This window comes from Ictidomys tridecemlineatus, chromosome 15 (genome assembly GCF_052094955.1).
Source record: "Ictidomys tridecemlineatus isolate mIctTri1 chromosome 15, mIctTri1.hap1, whole genome shotgun sequence".
Lineage (NCBI taxonomy): Eukaryota > Metazoa > Chordata > Mammalia > Rodentia > Sciuridae > Ictidomys > Ictidomys tridecemlineatus.
The window spans coordinates 32710821-32727500 of NC_135491.1; the positions used below are offsets into that span (position 1 = coordinate 32710821).

Below are 16680 nucleotides of genomic sequence, written 5' to 3' on the forward strand. Positions count from 1 at the left end.
ACAATCAACAAATCAACCATGTCCCCTAATGTGTAAGGTGTTTGTCATCTCTATTCCAGAGGATCCTTTTTTTTTTTTTTTTTAATTATAAAGTTAGTCTCTATTAAGCATACACTCTACATTTTAAGAGAGACATTAACATGCTCCCAGAGGATCCTTTTTAAAAAAATATTTATTTTTTAGTTGTGATTGGACACAATACCTTTATTTTATTTATTTTTATGTGGTGCTGAGGATTGAACCCAGAACCTCGCACATGCTAGCAAGTGCTATTCCACTGACCTACAACCCCAGCCCCCAGAGGATCCTTTTAAAAATATTTTTGGAGTTAACATAGGAGATGGCTTTGGACTTTTTATTATATGACGATAATTTTAAAGAAAGTATCTAATTAAAAGATACTAAATTTCTTGAGAAAAAATATCTAAGAAAGAAGAACAAATATGAAAAAGGATGCAATTCTATTAATATGGCAGCATTAGATTTTAGATTCAAACTGAAGAATACACACTGTGGGATGTGTCCTTAAAAGTCATTCAGCAGCATTCCTCTCTTGCAGGGACCCATGAAACTTGGATTTTCTGGTCTGTACTTTTTCATCATGCTTTAGCGCAAAGTAATGTGAATGAATAGTCATAAAGGGGAATTCCACTTTCCCCCTACTTTCCTTTAGTGCTTTTGGCCCTTATAAATATTACTCTAGAGGAAGATGTTCAGAATCTAGGGAGTCTGTCTATTGGGGTGCATGCACTTTTGGAGTGTTTATGTGGTGTTTATATGTGACGTGTACATGACTTAGCTTAAATAAAACATGCTTTGTTATTCATTTTAACTGCATAAAACTTAGTATCATCTTGTCTTCTCTTATTACTTATTACAATACCCTCTGCCAATCTAAACACTCTTGTCTTTCAGGATTCACCTTCTCCTTGAATTCTGCTCTAAGCATTCTAACCCTTGTTGAACCTTTCTCTAAACCACTTTAGAGTTGAGGCTTGAACTAGTTTAACAGCAGTGTTGTGCTTTATTTTGTTCTTTAGTTTGAGGTATTTTCATATTTTCTTATCTGTGGTCTTAACTTAGTAAGGACTGTGAATGGTGGAATTGAAAGAACATTTTGTTTAAAGCAAGCAATTAGTACCAGTGTTCATTGAATGCCTTCGATGTGCCCATCACTAGGGCTCTAAATTTCGATGAAATAGAAGCAGAGACCTTTCTCTTGAAGACTAAAGTCTAGTAGAGCAGTTTCAGGTCTGATGGAATTTAAATTTTAAATGTCCCCTTAATAGTAATCACTGACCCTTATTTATAGTTCCAGTGGAAGGAGGGCTTCATGGGGACATAGCTCTTTATTTCAGTCATCTATGTCCCAAGTTCTTGGAACAGTGCTTAGTATCTAGCAAGTGCTTAATAAATACTTTTATGATGGACTTAAAAAAGTTTTTAGGTTGGGCCATTCCTGCAAGACTGAGTATAGACAATTGTATTGTTCACCTTCTACCTCTTCAGTGTGTGTCTTCTGCTCTTGTTCCAGAAAAATCATTCCTGAGATTCCTTCCAGAAATATATGCACTGTATTTTTTATACAAATTATAGTTATTTAGTTTTTTTTTCTTAAAATTATATTAATTCCATATCAACATTTAGTCATACTATTGTTAGTGGCTACATAATATTTCATTGTCTGGACATAGCATAATTTATTTAACCTGAAACCTTTGATGGACATTTAAACTGTTTCTCATCTTTTGTTCTTATAAACTGTGTAATAAATAAACAGTGCTATAATAAATAATATGCAAACATTATTTATTATTTAACAACCTCTGAAAGTAGGAATTTTAGTGTGTATTTTTAAAAGTGAAATTATTTTTTAAAAATTTTTTGGTAGTTGTAGATGAATGGAATGCCTTTATTTTATTTGTTTATTTTTATGTGGTGCTGTGGATCAAACCTAGTTCCCCACGCATGCTAGGCAAGCGCTCTGCCACTGAGCTATGGCCCCAGCCCCAAAGCGGAATTCTTATAAGGGACAAAGGCTTTGTGCTTTTTTTGTAATTTTCATATGAATTGCAAAATTGACTTCTACAGAATGTGAGTGTGCCATTTTGTTACACTCTTACTAACTGTATTTTTCAAAGTGTGAAAAAAAACAACAAAGGCACAAAGTCTTTTTTGATTTGATAGGTGAAAAATAGCTCTTGTGGATTAATTTGCATTTCTTTTATATGAATGAATTGAAACATCTTTTTATATGTATTTATGAGCTTGTTTTATTTTCTTGTGTGTATATGGGGGGGGTGGTGGTGCTTAGGTTCAGCCCAGGGTCTTGCATGTGCTAGGCAAATGCTGCACCCCTGAACTACACCCCCAGCCTCCAGTTTTGTTTCCCTTATAAGTTCTGTCTTCATAACATTTGCCCGTTTTCCTGCTGAACCTAATCCTGTCACGGTGTAGGAATTCTATATATTAAGACAAACATCGGTTGGCTATTTTCACTTGTTTATATTCCCATGTATACAGTAGTCCCTCCTTACTTGCAGTTCAGTTTCTGTGGTTTTAGTTACCTATTGTGAACTGTTGTCTGAAACTACTGAAGGAGGATTCCAGAAATAATTCACAGTTTGCATCCCCTTTCTCTGAATAGCATGAAGCAGTCTCATGCTGTGCACTATGTCTAGCCCAGGATGCAGGTGGTCCCTTTGTCCAGGTGTGTATGACACCTGCTCATTAGTCACTTAGTGGCTCTGTTGTCACATCAGCTTCCCTATAGTGAAGTGCTTCTGTTCAGGTGACCCTTATTTTACTTTCTAATGACCCCAACACACAAGAATAGTGATACTGACATTTGGACATGTCAAAGAAAAGCATCAAGTGCTTCCTTAGTGAAAAAGTGAAAATATGATTAGATATTTTGGGATATATAGAGAGCACATTCATATACATTTTATTATATTATTATAATGGTTCTATTTTATTGTTATTTTAATTTCCTAATATGATTAATTTATAAATTATATTTTATCATAGACATGTGTATATAGAAAGAAACCAGTATATACAGGATTTAGTACTACCCATAGTTTCAGGTAAACACTGGAGCATTGAAGTATATCCCCTGTGGATGAGGAGGGACTACTGTATTATAGAACCATCTTGTTTAGTTACTAACCCCACTCACCTAAAACACTATCTTGTTGATCTTTCTTTTGATTAAGTCTAATATGCAGGTAGATTTAAGCCAGTGTGGTGGCCCATACCTATAATCCCAGCTACTTGAGAGGCTGAGGCAGGAAGATCACACATTTGAGGTTAGGTGGGTCAATTTGGTGAGACCTTCCCTCAGAATTAAAAAAACAAAACACAAAGGTGTGGTTTAGTGGTAGTATGCAAACTTAGTATGCATGAAGCCCTGGGTTCCATCTCTAGCAAACAAACAAACAAATAAACAAAGTGGTGGATATTTAGGGAGAACTGACTTTTTCACAATGTTCTGCCTTATTTTCCTAGAATATGGTGTATCTTTACATCTGTTTAAATCTTTGTTTTTTGCTCTTTAGTAACATGAACATAAGAATCTTACTCGATATTTCTATATATGTTTTTCATAAGTGAGGTGTTTATATTTTTGAAGTTGCTAATTAGTGTGCTTTGATTTTGTACCTAGCATATTTTATTTTATTTTGGTACTGGGGATTTAACCCAGGAATGCTTGACCACTGAACTATATTACCAGCCCTTTTTGTTTTTGATTTTGAGGCAGGGTCTTACTAAATTGCTGAGTGTGGCCTTGAACTTGTAATATTCCTGCCTCATCCTCCCAAGCCATTGGGATTATAGGCATGAGCCATCATGCCCTGCCAGCATATATCTCCTATTTTGTCTAATTAGGGCTGCTCTGTTAGGCAGTTTCAGAAGGTACCATCATGTTGGCCATTCCTTTAGAATAATGATGAGTCTAGTTCTGTACTTTGGCAATGTTCCTGATGTTTCTCTATTAAAATATGGTGCTGGCTTTGCGATTGAGACAGAGCTATAGTTTATCATGGTCAAAAATATCCACTTATTCTTATTTTATTGAGATTTTCATCATGAAAGGCTATTGTATTTCATCAATTATTTTTGTTACCAGAGTGATAACTCATAATTTGTTTTGTTTTGTTTCCATCTATGAATATGATGAATTTTAAGTCTAAGTTTTTAGGTATTTAGCTATCATTCTATTCCCAAAATAAGTTTTACTTAGTATTGGGATTTTATTCTTTTAATATGCTGCTAGCTTTGGATGCTATTTTCTAATATTTAGAAATTTTACGTTGATTTTTGGGTGTGAGATCAGTTTTTGTAGGTGTGTGTTTTCCTTATGAGTTTTGACACATATTATTTTATTTCCACAAAAAGAATTTGAAAGCTTTCATTTTCCTATATGCTCTTAAACAATTTAAATACCATTGAAATTACCCATTCCTTAATTGTTTAGCAGTGAATTCTTTGAAACTGTCTTGGCCTGTGTTTCCCTGAGAGAGAGTTCTTTGACACTTTCCTCTACCTTCTATGGTTTGTTTAGCTCTTCTGCTTTTTCTGGAATTAATTTTGGTAATTAAAATCTTCCTAAAAAAATAGCCCTCTGAATATCAGTGGTTATTTCCTCATTATTTTATTTAAAGTTTTTTGATGAAAAACAATTGTCATGCTGAAAATATTGTAGAATGTCACTTTAAAAATATGAACAAAATGTATGTACTTCATTAATAACCATATTCTATTAAAATTTAATTATTTTTAAGATTATGATTGTAAAGCTCAGAAGTTTAGATTAAACATATATATATATATATATATATATTTTTTTTTTTTTTTTCCTGATCATTTTCTCCTCTTTTTAACAGGTTCTGAAGATGAGAGTGATGATGATTCTAATTTCGAAGGCAGAGATCCTGATACTTGGCATGTTGGTTTTAAGATCTCGTGGGACATAGAGACACCTGGTTTGGCAATTCCCCTTCACCAAGGAGACTGCTATTTTATGCTTGGTAATCTTAGACTCAAACTTATATTTACACTCTAGTCTAAGTGTAGATTATTAGGTGTATATTTAGAATGTGTCTTTTGAAGTAAAATTTTCAGTGTTAGTATTTTGAATTAATAATGAAACTTACTTATGAGAACATATATCAAGTGTGTTTTTTTAACAATACTGCTCAGTTTTGAAAAGTTGATTTTCTTTTTATTCCCACTATTTAGCGTATTTGTAGTTTTCAAATGTGCTAAACAGTTTTCAGGATTCTTCATCAGAGGTGGTAAGTCATCCAAATCAACTTATTAGTATGACTTTTAAAAACACTCCCCTGTCTGAGATTTTAGTACTGAGAAGATTTTTTTCTAGCGTTGTAGTTAATTTCTTCTCAGGGACATCTAGTGGGACTACAGCGTCTTTCTTTCCACCTGTCATTTAGTTCTTTGGCAAATAATATTTCAGCTGTGGGTTAGGCTAAGTGAACCTATGGGGTTCAATGGGCTTTGTTTTTTGCTGCTTTACTTGACATTTTTGGGATGCTCTCTTTTATTTTTTTTATTTTTTATTTTTTTTGTGGCTCTCTGTGTTCCAGTGCTCAGTGTGCAGATATCCATTTTTACTCACCAAAGCTTCTCCGGGTTTTATTCTCTCCTTGATTCTAGCTTCTTATTATTCAAAGTTTATCTCACTCCTCTCTGCCAGGAGAAATCTACTGATACATTGGTTTTGGAGGTAGGAAGAACCAGGGCTCAAGCCTAGTGTTTATGATAAGAATTAACTCCCAGTTAGTTGGATATTGGCTACTGGGTAAGGTTGTGGAGAGATATTGGAGTTGTATAAATCTTGATCCTTGCTTTCAGGGTTTGGAATATCTCTTTACCATTTTCCAAATTTCAGTTCCTTTACATCAACTTCCAGGTTCTTGCCATATCCACCTGCTACTTGTACTTTTTCTTTTAATGCATTATTTCTCTCTAAATAAGCTATTTTTTTCTCTTACCCAAATAAATTGATTTTAGAAGGAGATTTTATATCACTATTTTAAATAGAAAGCACATATCACTTGGCATAACTAGAAGGATTTCATAAATATAAAATAGAGAAACTAAAGCAGTGTTAAGTGCCTGCTGCTTTTCTTTGCTAGAAATCTCGAGTCTGAGTCCTGTTCTGTCTTTGTTAAAAAGGGAGTTTAGTAACTGTTAGAGAAGTGTTAATTATGTACTGGTACCAGTCTAGGACTTTTTCCTTAATGTCTGTAGGAGGATTGGAACGTGATTATGTAGGGATTCTTTCGCACAGCGTGAATTAATGGTACTTAATGCTGTATCCCTTTACCTCTTAATTCTTCTCATGAGGTGGCAATTCCTACTTTGGTTGAACACTGGTTTTAATCCCTGCTTTTCCATTTTCTTGTTGCATTGCAGTTTACAGATCAGTTTCTATTAGCAATCTGAGTCTCCAGTCATCCCGAGGAAGGTGGCAGAAATAGTTCTTTTCTTAAGTAATTTGCCCAAGGTCACTCCGTTAGTAAGAAGCAGAAGAGGGACCAGGACGGGTTGCAGGCTCCATCCATTTGCCGTGCTCTTTGTACTCTAAATGGGACCATTTTGACTGACTCAACACAGTGAAATCTTGGTCTGGACAATTTTTAATGTTAAGGTCATCTCTTTTCCTCCTCCTCTCCTGTCTGTCCTCAGGAACTAAGTTTCTCTTCTGAAGTTTCTGTCCTATGGCCAAATGTAAATAGATTATTGTTTCTTTTTTTATGTACTACACAAATTTGGATATTTGGCTTGACTCTTTATGGATGTTAAAGTAAATGTATTATTTCCCTTTGTTCAGTAGTTTATGTTAGTAATTTGCATCTCTAAGGAGATTAGAACAATAATGATTCCTTTTAAAATAGCTTCATTAATTGTTTCTTTGTATAAAAATAAGTATCTTGTAAAAGTTTAGCTTTCATGTTTACTAACATCTTACTTGTACCCTTCTGATTAAAAGAGAAGCAGTGAGAGGAAACACTTAACTATTTAAAATGAAAGAAGAATGTCAAAATTTTCATGTGTGATTTAGTATACTCCTTTTTAGTCTTTTTTTAGTACATGTGCACATCTGTAATTGTAGTGGTAATATGAGTAACAGCCGCATTCATTGGGGAGTTCAGAAGCAACTATTAGCTGTTATTGCAAAAGAAGAAATCGAGTGCTGGAACTTGTCCTTTTTGCCCACTTGGGTTCTGACATTTCACATCAGGCCACTGTCATCCCACCACATGGATGCCCTTCTCACCCCACTCAAGGACTGACCCCTGCTTCCTGGCTCCCTTCTACCCACCTCAGCACCATGCCTCTGCCTTACCTAGTGGCTTTTCAGGAAAGGAAGAGAAGATGATGGTGTTCTGTAGGTTTCTTTCTTTCCATTTCTTCTTAAAGTTATGTTTTTCTTAGAGTTTAAAAACTGCATTTTAATAATGAAAATATTAAATAATTGCATTTTTTAAAAATTTACATGTCCTAAGGAATATATATTTTTATATATTGGGTCTCTTTAAGTGATAAACAGAAGAAATTAGTGTTAGTTTATAGGAGGTGATATACAAGTTATAAAATCTACTCCAGCTTTCCCAGCTCTTGCTGTCATGTACAGGTGAAATAGTTGGTTTCTTCCTGAGCTGTGGCAGGCAGTGTACTCCAATGTCTGCATTTAGAATGTATTTTCTTATCAAGACGTCATGTTTGTCTTCTAAAATTAATTTTTCTCCATATTCTGCTAACAAAAAAATAAGAAATAAAAATAAAAGCAACTGTAGTCCAAACACTGCCTTTTCTCTTTGCTTTTTGAAATCCAAATAGCAAGAAGTCCCTCAGCCCTGTGCTGATATCTGAAATCTGAACTTCATAGCACTTATGAAAAGGAAACAGTTTAGCTCAATTTATAATAATATATTGGTCTGCAGAGGAAGTGCAGACTGAACCCTGCTGTCTCAAGTAAATACTCCAGGGGTGTCTGATGGGGGAACGTGTTGGGTGCCTGTAATAAATCCACTGCCCGTGGAAGTGAGTGAAGGCCCTGCTGGCAGTGCCTGAGGACACGCTTAACTGGGGTTGTCACGGTTTTACTTTTAAATTGGAATCTTTGCCCTAATCTCAGAGTTGGACATGACCAGATTTGCAAACAGATTTACAATTTTCACTAATTTTCCAACCAGGACTTCAAAACACACTTAAAGAAAAAAAAAAAAAGGCACATTCTGGTCTTTCTCAGGGTAGGATGATTTACTTTGCCACAGATGTTTTCCATAGACTGCATGTAACCAGGGAGTTAGGGACTTAAAAGTAGGTTGGAGACAAACTGAGTTTGTTTTTTGTGGAACAGATTATACAGTTCAAGGGACATCAACCAAATTAAGTTCATTAACCAGGAGCTGGGTGTGAAGGTGGGATGTTCCAGGACAAAGGTGAGTGGTAGGTAAACATTTGGGGCAAACCCCCTTTGGTCCCCCTTAATTTATAATTCCTTTTGCAAAAAAAAAAAAAAAAAGTCACTCCTCAGGACTTTTCTCTCTGTTCTCTTTATTTTTATTTATTTAAACCCAGCTAAATTTCACTTCCATTTATGTTTTAATATCTACCTGCTGTTACTATGACAAACAGGTATTTCAAAGCTTCAGTTGCCAAGAAAAAAATCCACTGTGAAAACAGGAAAAAAAAAAAAAAAAGCAATGCAGAGCACTTCTGTTTTGGTTTTGCTTTACTTCCCCAACTCTTTAGAGTAGAATAATGAAAAGGCTATAGAATTTTTGGTCAGGTGATGGTTCCAGGTTCACTGTGCTGTACATTGGTATTGGATTATTAGCGTCTCTGAGTTTCTGCCTCTACTGTAAAATGAGTGCTTCGTGAGACTTCCTTCCCAGAGTTCTTTTGTGAATCCAAATAAAAATGTATGTGGGACTGTGCTTTGCAAGCTACATTTGAACATGGGAACTCATGACAAAGATTGGGTCCTGGGCTATGGCGTATTGGGGAACCAATGAGGCCAGTAGGTGACAGAAGAGTGCTGAATGCCAAGTGCTTCTCTTGCTTCATGCCCTGAGCTTTGTCAGCTTTGCACCTCATTGTTCCATACTTAGGGTTCCATAGCCGCATAAGGTACTACAAGAAAGGGAAATCTCACCAATTGCCTCTTGGTAGTAGGCAACACAACCTTCTGGCCACTGTTGAATCAGAGTTCTGTGGTTATTAATAAGCAGAGTTATTTGGGGTAAGACTGATCACTTAGACAGTCTGGTCAGTAGTTTCGTACAGATTAGTTTCACCTTCCATGAAACACATATGGCTTAGAGGCAGCAAGACCCAGAGCACAGTGAGTGTTTGATGTGGTATAACCTGAAACCGTGCTCTGCTTCTATTTTTCGAGTCAACATGGGCACTCTAGTTGAAGTCTGTAGCCCTGTGGGCAGGAAGAACAGAGGCTTCTAGGAGTTAAAAGTCTCTTAACCAGGGCTCCCTGGGGACTTAACTTGGAGACTGTGGTATCTTTGTAAATCCTCCAGGTGTCCCTCAATCCTGCCCCGATTTAGATATTTTATTCAAAGGAAAAGGCTTTTGTTACGCCTTCCTCCCCCAACCTCTGACTGACCAACTGAAATAAAAAGTGCATATAATTTATGGCTTAATCATAAATTCGAAATAATTATACTTTATTACCTCTCCTGGGTCTTGAAATGTAGGTGCTGTGTTCTGCTTTCTGCCGAGGCAAGGGAATAACACAGAAATGGTAATAAATTATAACTTCAGGCTGCAGTCAGTAAGCTTGAGGAATTGCCATTTAAGTGGAAAGTGCTTGAACAGCAAATGAGCACCTGTCATGTTTATTTTCACTTTGAAAAGTAGAAACATGACAGTATAGTTTCAGCTGCTTGTCCAATATGAACTTGCGGTGTTCTTCTTATCTTCCCGGTAACTGCAAGATTGGCTTCTTGCTATTCAGTTTTTCGCAGGGGTGAGGATATATCTCTCCTCCTGAAACTTTCACTCTAAAATGTATGCTCAAATGCTGATGCTTTCAAACTTGTGTTTTTCAACTTGCTCCCTGGGTTTCTGGGATTCCGTAGAACTCCAGGGAGGGCCTGGACCTGTGGAATATGCTCGGAGGATAGGACTCTGTGTTCTGGTCCTTGAAAGGATTTACTTCTTTTTTATACTTTCTTCACATTTAGGGTTTTGGCTCATTTCTGATCATCTTTACATCATCTTTGTTTTGAAATTTACCTGGAATAAATGTGATGTGTGTTTGGTTAGAGCCAGGCACTGTGATAGAAGCCGGTGTATTTTTATTTGTTCCTCATTATAAGATTTCAGGTAATGGTCCTCTCATTCTGACACCATTTTTTCCTGGAAAAGAATTTTGAGGGTGATTGACTTATAGTAGGTAGGGGGTTTCTGTTATGATTATGAACATAGTCTAAAATTAGTTTGTGGTTAGAGTTGCACAACAATGTGAAGATGCTAAAATATATTGAACTATATACTTTAAATGAGTGAATTGTATGGTATATCAATTAGATCTCAATAAAACTCTATTAAAGATAGAAAATGAGGCTTAAAGAGGTACATACCTTGATCAAGGTAACATACCTGGTGAAGTTTGTGTTTGAATTCAAATTTTTAAAAATAGAGGAAAAAAATGAAACAATAGAGAATACCAATATATTCTCATTCAGATACTGTGGAACTTTTTAGAATAACATGTGGAAGTTCTCTTTTAGCTCACTCTCCCATCTGATCTTTTTGTAAGCATTAACACAGTTTACAGGTTGAATATCCCTCATCTGAAATGCTTGGGACCAGATGGTTTTAGATTTCAGAGGTTGACAGATATTGGAGTATTTGCATAGACTTTACCAGTTGAATATCCATCATCTGAAAATTCTAAATGCTCCAGAATTCAAAACTTTTTGAGCACTGTTCATATATATACATATCTGTGGATGCTCTTTTTTAAACATAAATGGGACTTTACTGCCTATATCATTATAGTACTTTTTATTTCACTTAATAGTATGCTCTGCCAATTTTTCATGTCAGTATTATTATTGTCTTATAATACATGTGCTAGGGAGATCTGATTCAAAGAGTTAAGGAAGATCTAAAATGGAAAGTGAAAAGAAAACTTGCCATGTACCCCTGAGTTTCGTTTCATAGAGGTAACTACATTTTCTATATTTGCATTTTGTTCTTTGATTACCTCTGTCACTTTTAAACATGTGTTTATGCTTTATGACTTAAGCTAACATGTTTAACTACTGTTGGTTGGTTGTCTAACAAGAAAAATGAAATTAGCTCCATTACAATATCTCTAATTTTTCCTAAGTTTCATTTACTAGTTAACATTTACTTCTAGATATGCCTTCTTAGTTGCTTATCTTGAGAACCAATTTAAAGATACTCTCTCTTGAGTTTTAGTATGAAAGACAGGGCTATTGTTACTTTGATGTTGTTGAGTTTTATAACTTTTCATATGGATCTGTAATTTCGATTGGACAAGCATACTTTCTCTATAGGTTGATTTTGAATTTTGAAAGCTGCTGCCTAATGATGCTAATGCATGTGTTATTTATTGCAGACCAGAGAGAGTGACTGGATCCATAAACAGACAATGTAATTTACTGAAGGGATCAACCCGTGTCAGTTGAAGGGGAATGTTGCAAGTGTCAGTTCAAGTTAAAGATTCAGAATTATGCCACATGTTGGCTTGCTTTGAATTTGAACAATGACTTTCTGGCCTCCCCCTGGAATTGATAATTGCTTTTTAAATTCTTACTGATGGAAGCAGCATGCTATAGTGCTATTTCTATGTCACCAGATATTTTTTAATGTTTTTTTAATATCTTGATAAGTACTGGCTTCTTCAAACCCTCTCTAGCACAGTGAGCATACTGGGATTTCTTCTCATTGAGCTCCTTTGATGATTACATTTTTACTTGGACCATTTATGGTTCTCTTTCTTAGAGTTTTCTGAAACCTCTATTCAATCCTAAGAAATAGGATTGTTTTACCTTTATATCCCCTCTAGCAACTAACACGATACTTTGAATATGGTAGGTGGTTAATAAGCAGGTGTCCATCTAATGAGTGAATAAACCAAAAAATGGATTTTCTTTCATTTTTATGGCAATATATCTTAGCTATAGAGACAAAAGAGAACATTAATTCTGTCCTTAAAATTTCCTGACTGGGAAAGTGTTAAAGTTTCTCCCTACAAATGGCCCTTTACCTAATACTTTTAGATATTCACAGAATTAAAAGTCTTCCATGGCAGCCCATTTCTTAGGGACTTGTGCTTTATTTTCTTATATCTATTCTAAGTAATCATGTGACATCATCAAATTTTCCAACACAGTGTCCAGATCAATGTGGACATTATTTTCTAAATTTTCTATAAGAAAACACCAAATGTTGGTTTCTGTGTTGCTGAGAGTGGATATGGTATTATGAATTGTGAAATCTTTTTGTTCTTTTGTATTTCATTTAAATTCACACTGTAATGGGATAAGGCTGCATCTTATCCATGGGTTGGATGGGCAGAATTCTTCCCATTGGCTAGCAGTCTTAATATAGTCTCTTTGCTTATCTATAGAACATAATTCCTAAAAGCTTGAGCTATGGAAAATAATTATTAAGGCTTTTAGTTGGATTATATATCCTTTGTGTATTATTTGCCACACTATAATACAGTGGAAAAAAGACTAAATGACACATTTGGGGGTTTGTTTGTTATCCTTTTTTGTTTTTGTTGTATTAGCCAGAAACCATAGCCACCCTCTTTAATTGCTAATAAAAAATTGGGTGTAAGGTAAGAGTGGATAAAGAGGAAGGTAAGAAGGTATATGAAGAAACAGAAACTAGGTGTTAAGTGTTCATCCGTTAACTTTGGGAAGTTCTGGTCCCCACATTAAGCTGGAGCAGTAGGTACAATTCATGGCTTTGCCTATATAAAAGGGGAAATAAAGAAAACTACTTCATTCATTTAACTGTTAACCCCAATTCTGTCCCTTCTTATCTTTCCATTTCCCATTCATCTGTGCTCTTCAGTCTCTTGGGAAGAGTTGAGGCCTGGAAGAGTCAAGTGGGGAGGTAGCCCTCACCAAAGTTGGATTAAAGATTTTTTGCATATTTAAAAAGCAAAAATGAATTATTAACCTCAAGAATCTTTTCTCTTTAAAACACAACAACAAACCTAGCATTCCACAAAAGTTAATTTTCAAAGAAAGGGGGAGAGAGAGAAAAAAAAAAACTGTGTATCTTCAGTTCATATTCTCCCCCATACTTTTTTGTGTGTGTGTTTGTGTGTGTATGAGGTGCCAGGGATCGAACTCAGGGCCTCATGCATGCTTGGCAAGTGCTCTGCACCTCCAGCCTCATACTTGTTTTTATGAAGAAGGTTTTACTGTCAGGGAAAATTACATTTGGGGGAAGATTCACAAGATCTTACAAAGATAATATCTATCCTTTACAAGATTAACAAAACTTTTACTGCCTTCACTAATGGCAGTACATAGCCATTAGTGAATACCTCTTTTATAAGAATACTTTCACTGTACGTTTCCATTTGTATCTTCTTAAAAAATTTATTTAGTTGTCAATGAAACTTTTATTTATTTATATGTGGTGCTGAGAATCTAACCCAGTTCCTCACATATGGCAGGCACTGAGCTACAAACTCAGCCCCAAGTGAGTCTTTAAAACATAATAATATTTATTGTTTTATTTTTCACTACTTAATGTGCAATAATATCTAGCTAAATTTGCCATCAGTCTTAGATATATGTGAATTTCAGAGATTTTAAAAATGAAGAAAAAGTGTACCATGGAATTAATTAAATATGGTTCATGTTCATTGTAGAGAATTTTCAAACTGTAGGAAAATGTAAGGAACAGATAATACTATTTAAACCTAATTAGTCTAATTTTTTTCTAGCATTTCTTTTTATACTTGGTAACATATATTCCTTTTTCTTTTCTTTACTTTTATTTTTGTACTGGAAATTGACCTGGGATGTTCTCCTATCAAGCTATATCCCAGCCCCTTCTTTTTTATAATTTTGACACAGGTTTGCTAAGTTGTGGAGGCTGACTGTGAACTTGCAATCCACCATGCTAACTACGTATGTTTCTTTTTAGAAAATTAATATACATAATGTTTTGTATCTGTTTACCTCCCAATGATTTTATATATTATAGCATTTTCCTTATCATTTAATATTCCTTGAAAATATCAATTTAGAAAACTAGTTTAAAAATTATCCCTTACCTTCAAGCAAGATGGCAGGGTAAGGCTTTCTTGTGCCCGTCCTTTCATAGAAAATCAATTTGAACAATTGTCTATACATGAGAATACATTCATAGGAACTAAAAGGATGAGCTTACAACACTGGATGGAGCACAGAAGTAACAGATGCATTAGAGAGGGCAGTAAAGACAGTCTAAATTACTCTGTTGCCCCTCCTTCCCCCAGATAGCTTAGATATGAGAGGGATAGCCTCTGCAGGGCGAAAGGAAAATGAAAGGAATACTTGACTTTGTTGTTGACCTGACAACAGGTCTTTCTTAATGAACTGTGATGCCAGACTGGCCCCTCCTAGTCTCTTGGTAGGTGTCCACAGACCTAGGCTCCACGCTCACCCCAAAACTAGGCCTACTTCTAGTGACCCAGGGTCCATATACCAAGTAGCCCTCAAAGCCTAGAATCTAGGCTTGCTCCTGTGGACCCAGGCAGTAGATCAGCCCTAGTTCCAGGCCGGCCCTTGCAGCCATAGTCTCTGGTGGATCAATGGAGCCATGGCCTAGGACTGCCCGTAGTGTCAGAGTGGCACATAGCAGGCTTCAAGCCCACTCCTATAGTCCCCAGCTTTAGGCTGATTCCACAAACCAAGGACATAGGCCTAGTAGACCCAGGTTCCAGGCTTGTCTCTGAGGCCCCAGCTAGGCCAGTGTGTCCACTGCCTGAAGCACTAGGCCAGCCCACCCAAGGACTCCTAACAACAAGCACACATGTGGAGCCTGTCAGATGTCCCCCACAAAATCTCCAAATAGGCTGACTGGTGAAAAATAGAAGAAATTTCTGCTTTATCAAATTATTAGATATCAACACAATGCTACAAGTATCTCAAATAAGCAGGGAAATATGATCTTACCCATGTGACAAAGTAAAATGTCAGTAATTGACCCTAAAGAAATGCAAATCTGTGAACTCTTTGACAAAGAATTTATAATTATTATCTTGAAGTTCAGTGAATATTTTAATTAGCTTTTGCACTGCTGTCACCAAAATACTTGACTAGAACAACAAGAGAAGGAAAAGTTTATTTGGGAGTCATGGTTTTGGAGGTCTCAGTCCATAGATGGCTGACTCTGTTGCTCTGGGCCCAAGGTGAGGCTGCACATCGTGAGGGAAGGGCCCAGCAGAGGAAGTCGTCTCAGCTTATGGCAAGGGCAGGACGCAGAGAAAGAGGGGAGAGGGGCACAGGGAATTTGCACCTAAGGCACGCCTCCTGTGACCCACCTATGTCCTCCAACTATGCCCCACCTACTTACAGTTACCGCCCAGTCAGTTCATTCAAACTAGAATGCACTGATTAGGCCACACCTCTCATGATCTAATCATCTCACCTCTGGATTTCCTGCATTCACTGGAGATTTTGTGGGAACCTCTCATATTCAAACAAAATTGTGAGCTTCAAGAAATCACTGATAGGCAGCTAAACTAAAATAGGAAAACAAGATAGCAGCAAATTGAAAATTTCAAGAAAGAGGCATACACCATTAAAAAATAAATAAACAAATAGAAAGTCTAGCACTGAAGAACAAAATAAACTTAAAAATTCCATAGAGAACTTTCATAGCCAACTTGACCAAGCAGAAGAATCAGTGAGCTTCAAGATAAGTCATGTGAAATTAGTCAAAGGAGCCCAGGAGACTTATGAGATTATCAAGTGAACTAATATATGCATTATGGGAGTTCCAGAAGGAGTAGAGAGAAAAAAAGAGCAGAAACCTTGATTTTTAAGAATTAGGACTCTTCTCAAATTTGAAGAGAGGAATGAATATTCAGGTCCAGGAAGCCAGACAATCTCAGACAATGATAAAAGATGTGTTTACCAAGTCTATTGGTTAGCTTTCATTGCTGTGAACAAAAATATCTGACAAGCAATTTAAAGGGGGAAAGATTCATTTTTGGTTTACTCTCTCAGGTTTCAGTCCATGGTCAGCTGACTCCTTGGCTGGGGGTGCAAGGTGAGGCAGGACATCATGGTAGAAGGGAATGTGTGGCAGGGAAGCTTCTTACCTCTCAACAGCTAGGAAGCAAATGGTGGGAAGGGGCCAGGGGCAAGAAATAGTCCCCAAGGGCATATCTCCAGAGATCCACTTTATCCAGCCATACCCCACCTACCTGCAGCGACCACCCATAGTTCATTAAAAACATTAATCCATCAGATTGATTAATCCATCAATGAGGTTAGAGCACTCACTGTCCAATCATTCTCTAAGCCTTATTTCTGGACATTATTGCATTGCGTTTGACACATAAACTTTCGGGGAGCTTTTCAAATCTAAAGTATAACATCAAGATATTGTAATCTAGGTTTTAAAGTCAGGGATAAG

General features: G+C 36.2%; 1 protein-coding gene across 3 annotated transcripts in view; it reads left to right on the forward strand.

The window, feature by feature from the left end:
• Fto (FTO alpha-ketoglutarate dependent dioxygenase) overlaps positions 1-16680 on the forward strand; it is a 366796-nt gene that overhangs the window by 121719 nt on the left and 228397 nt on the right. For all 3 annotated transcript variants that reach the window (XM_078032323.1, XM_005318182.5, XM_078032324.1), the window contains exon 4: positions 4890-5033. In XM_078032323.1, coding sequence (XP_077888449.1) covers positions 4890-5033 — 144 coding nt within the window. The remainder of the gene's footprint in view (positions 1-4889; positions 5034-16680) is intronic.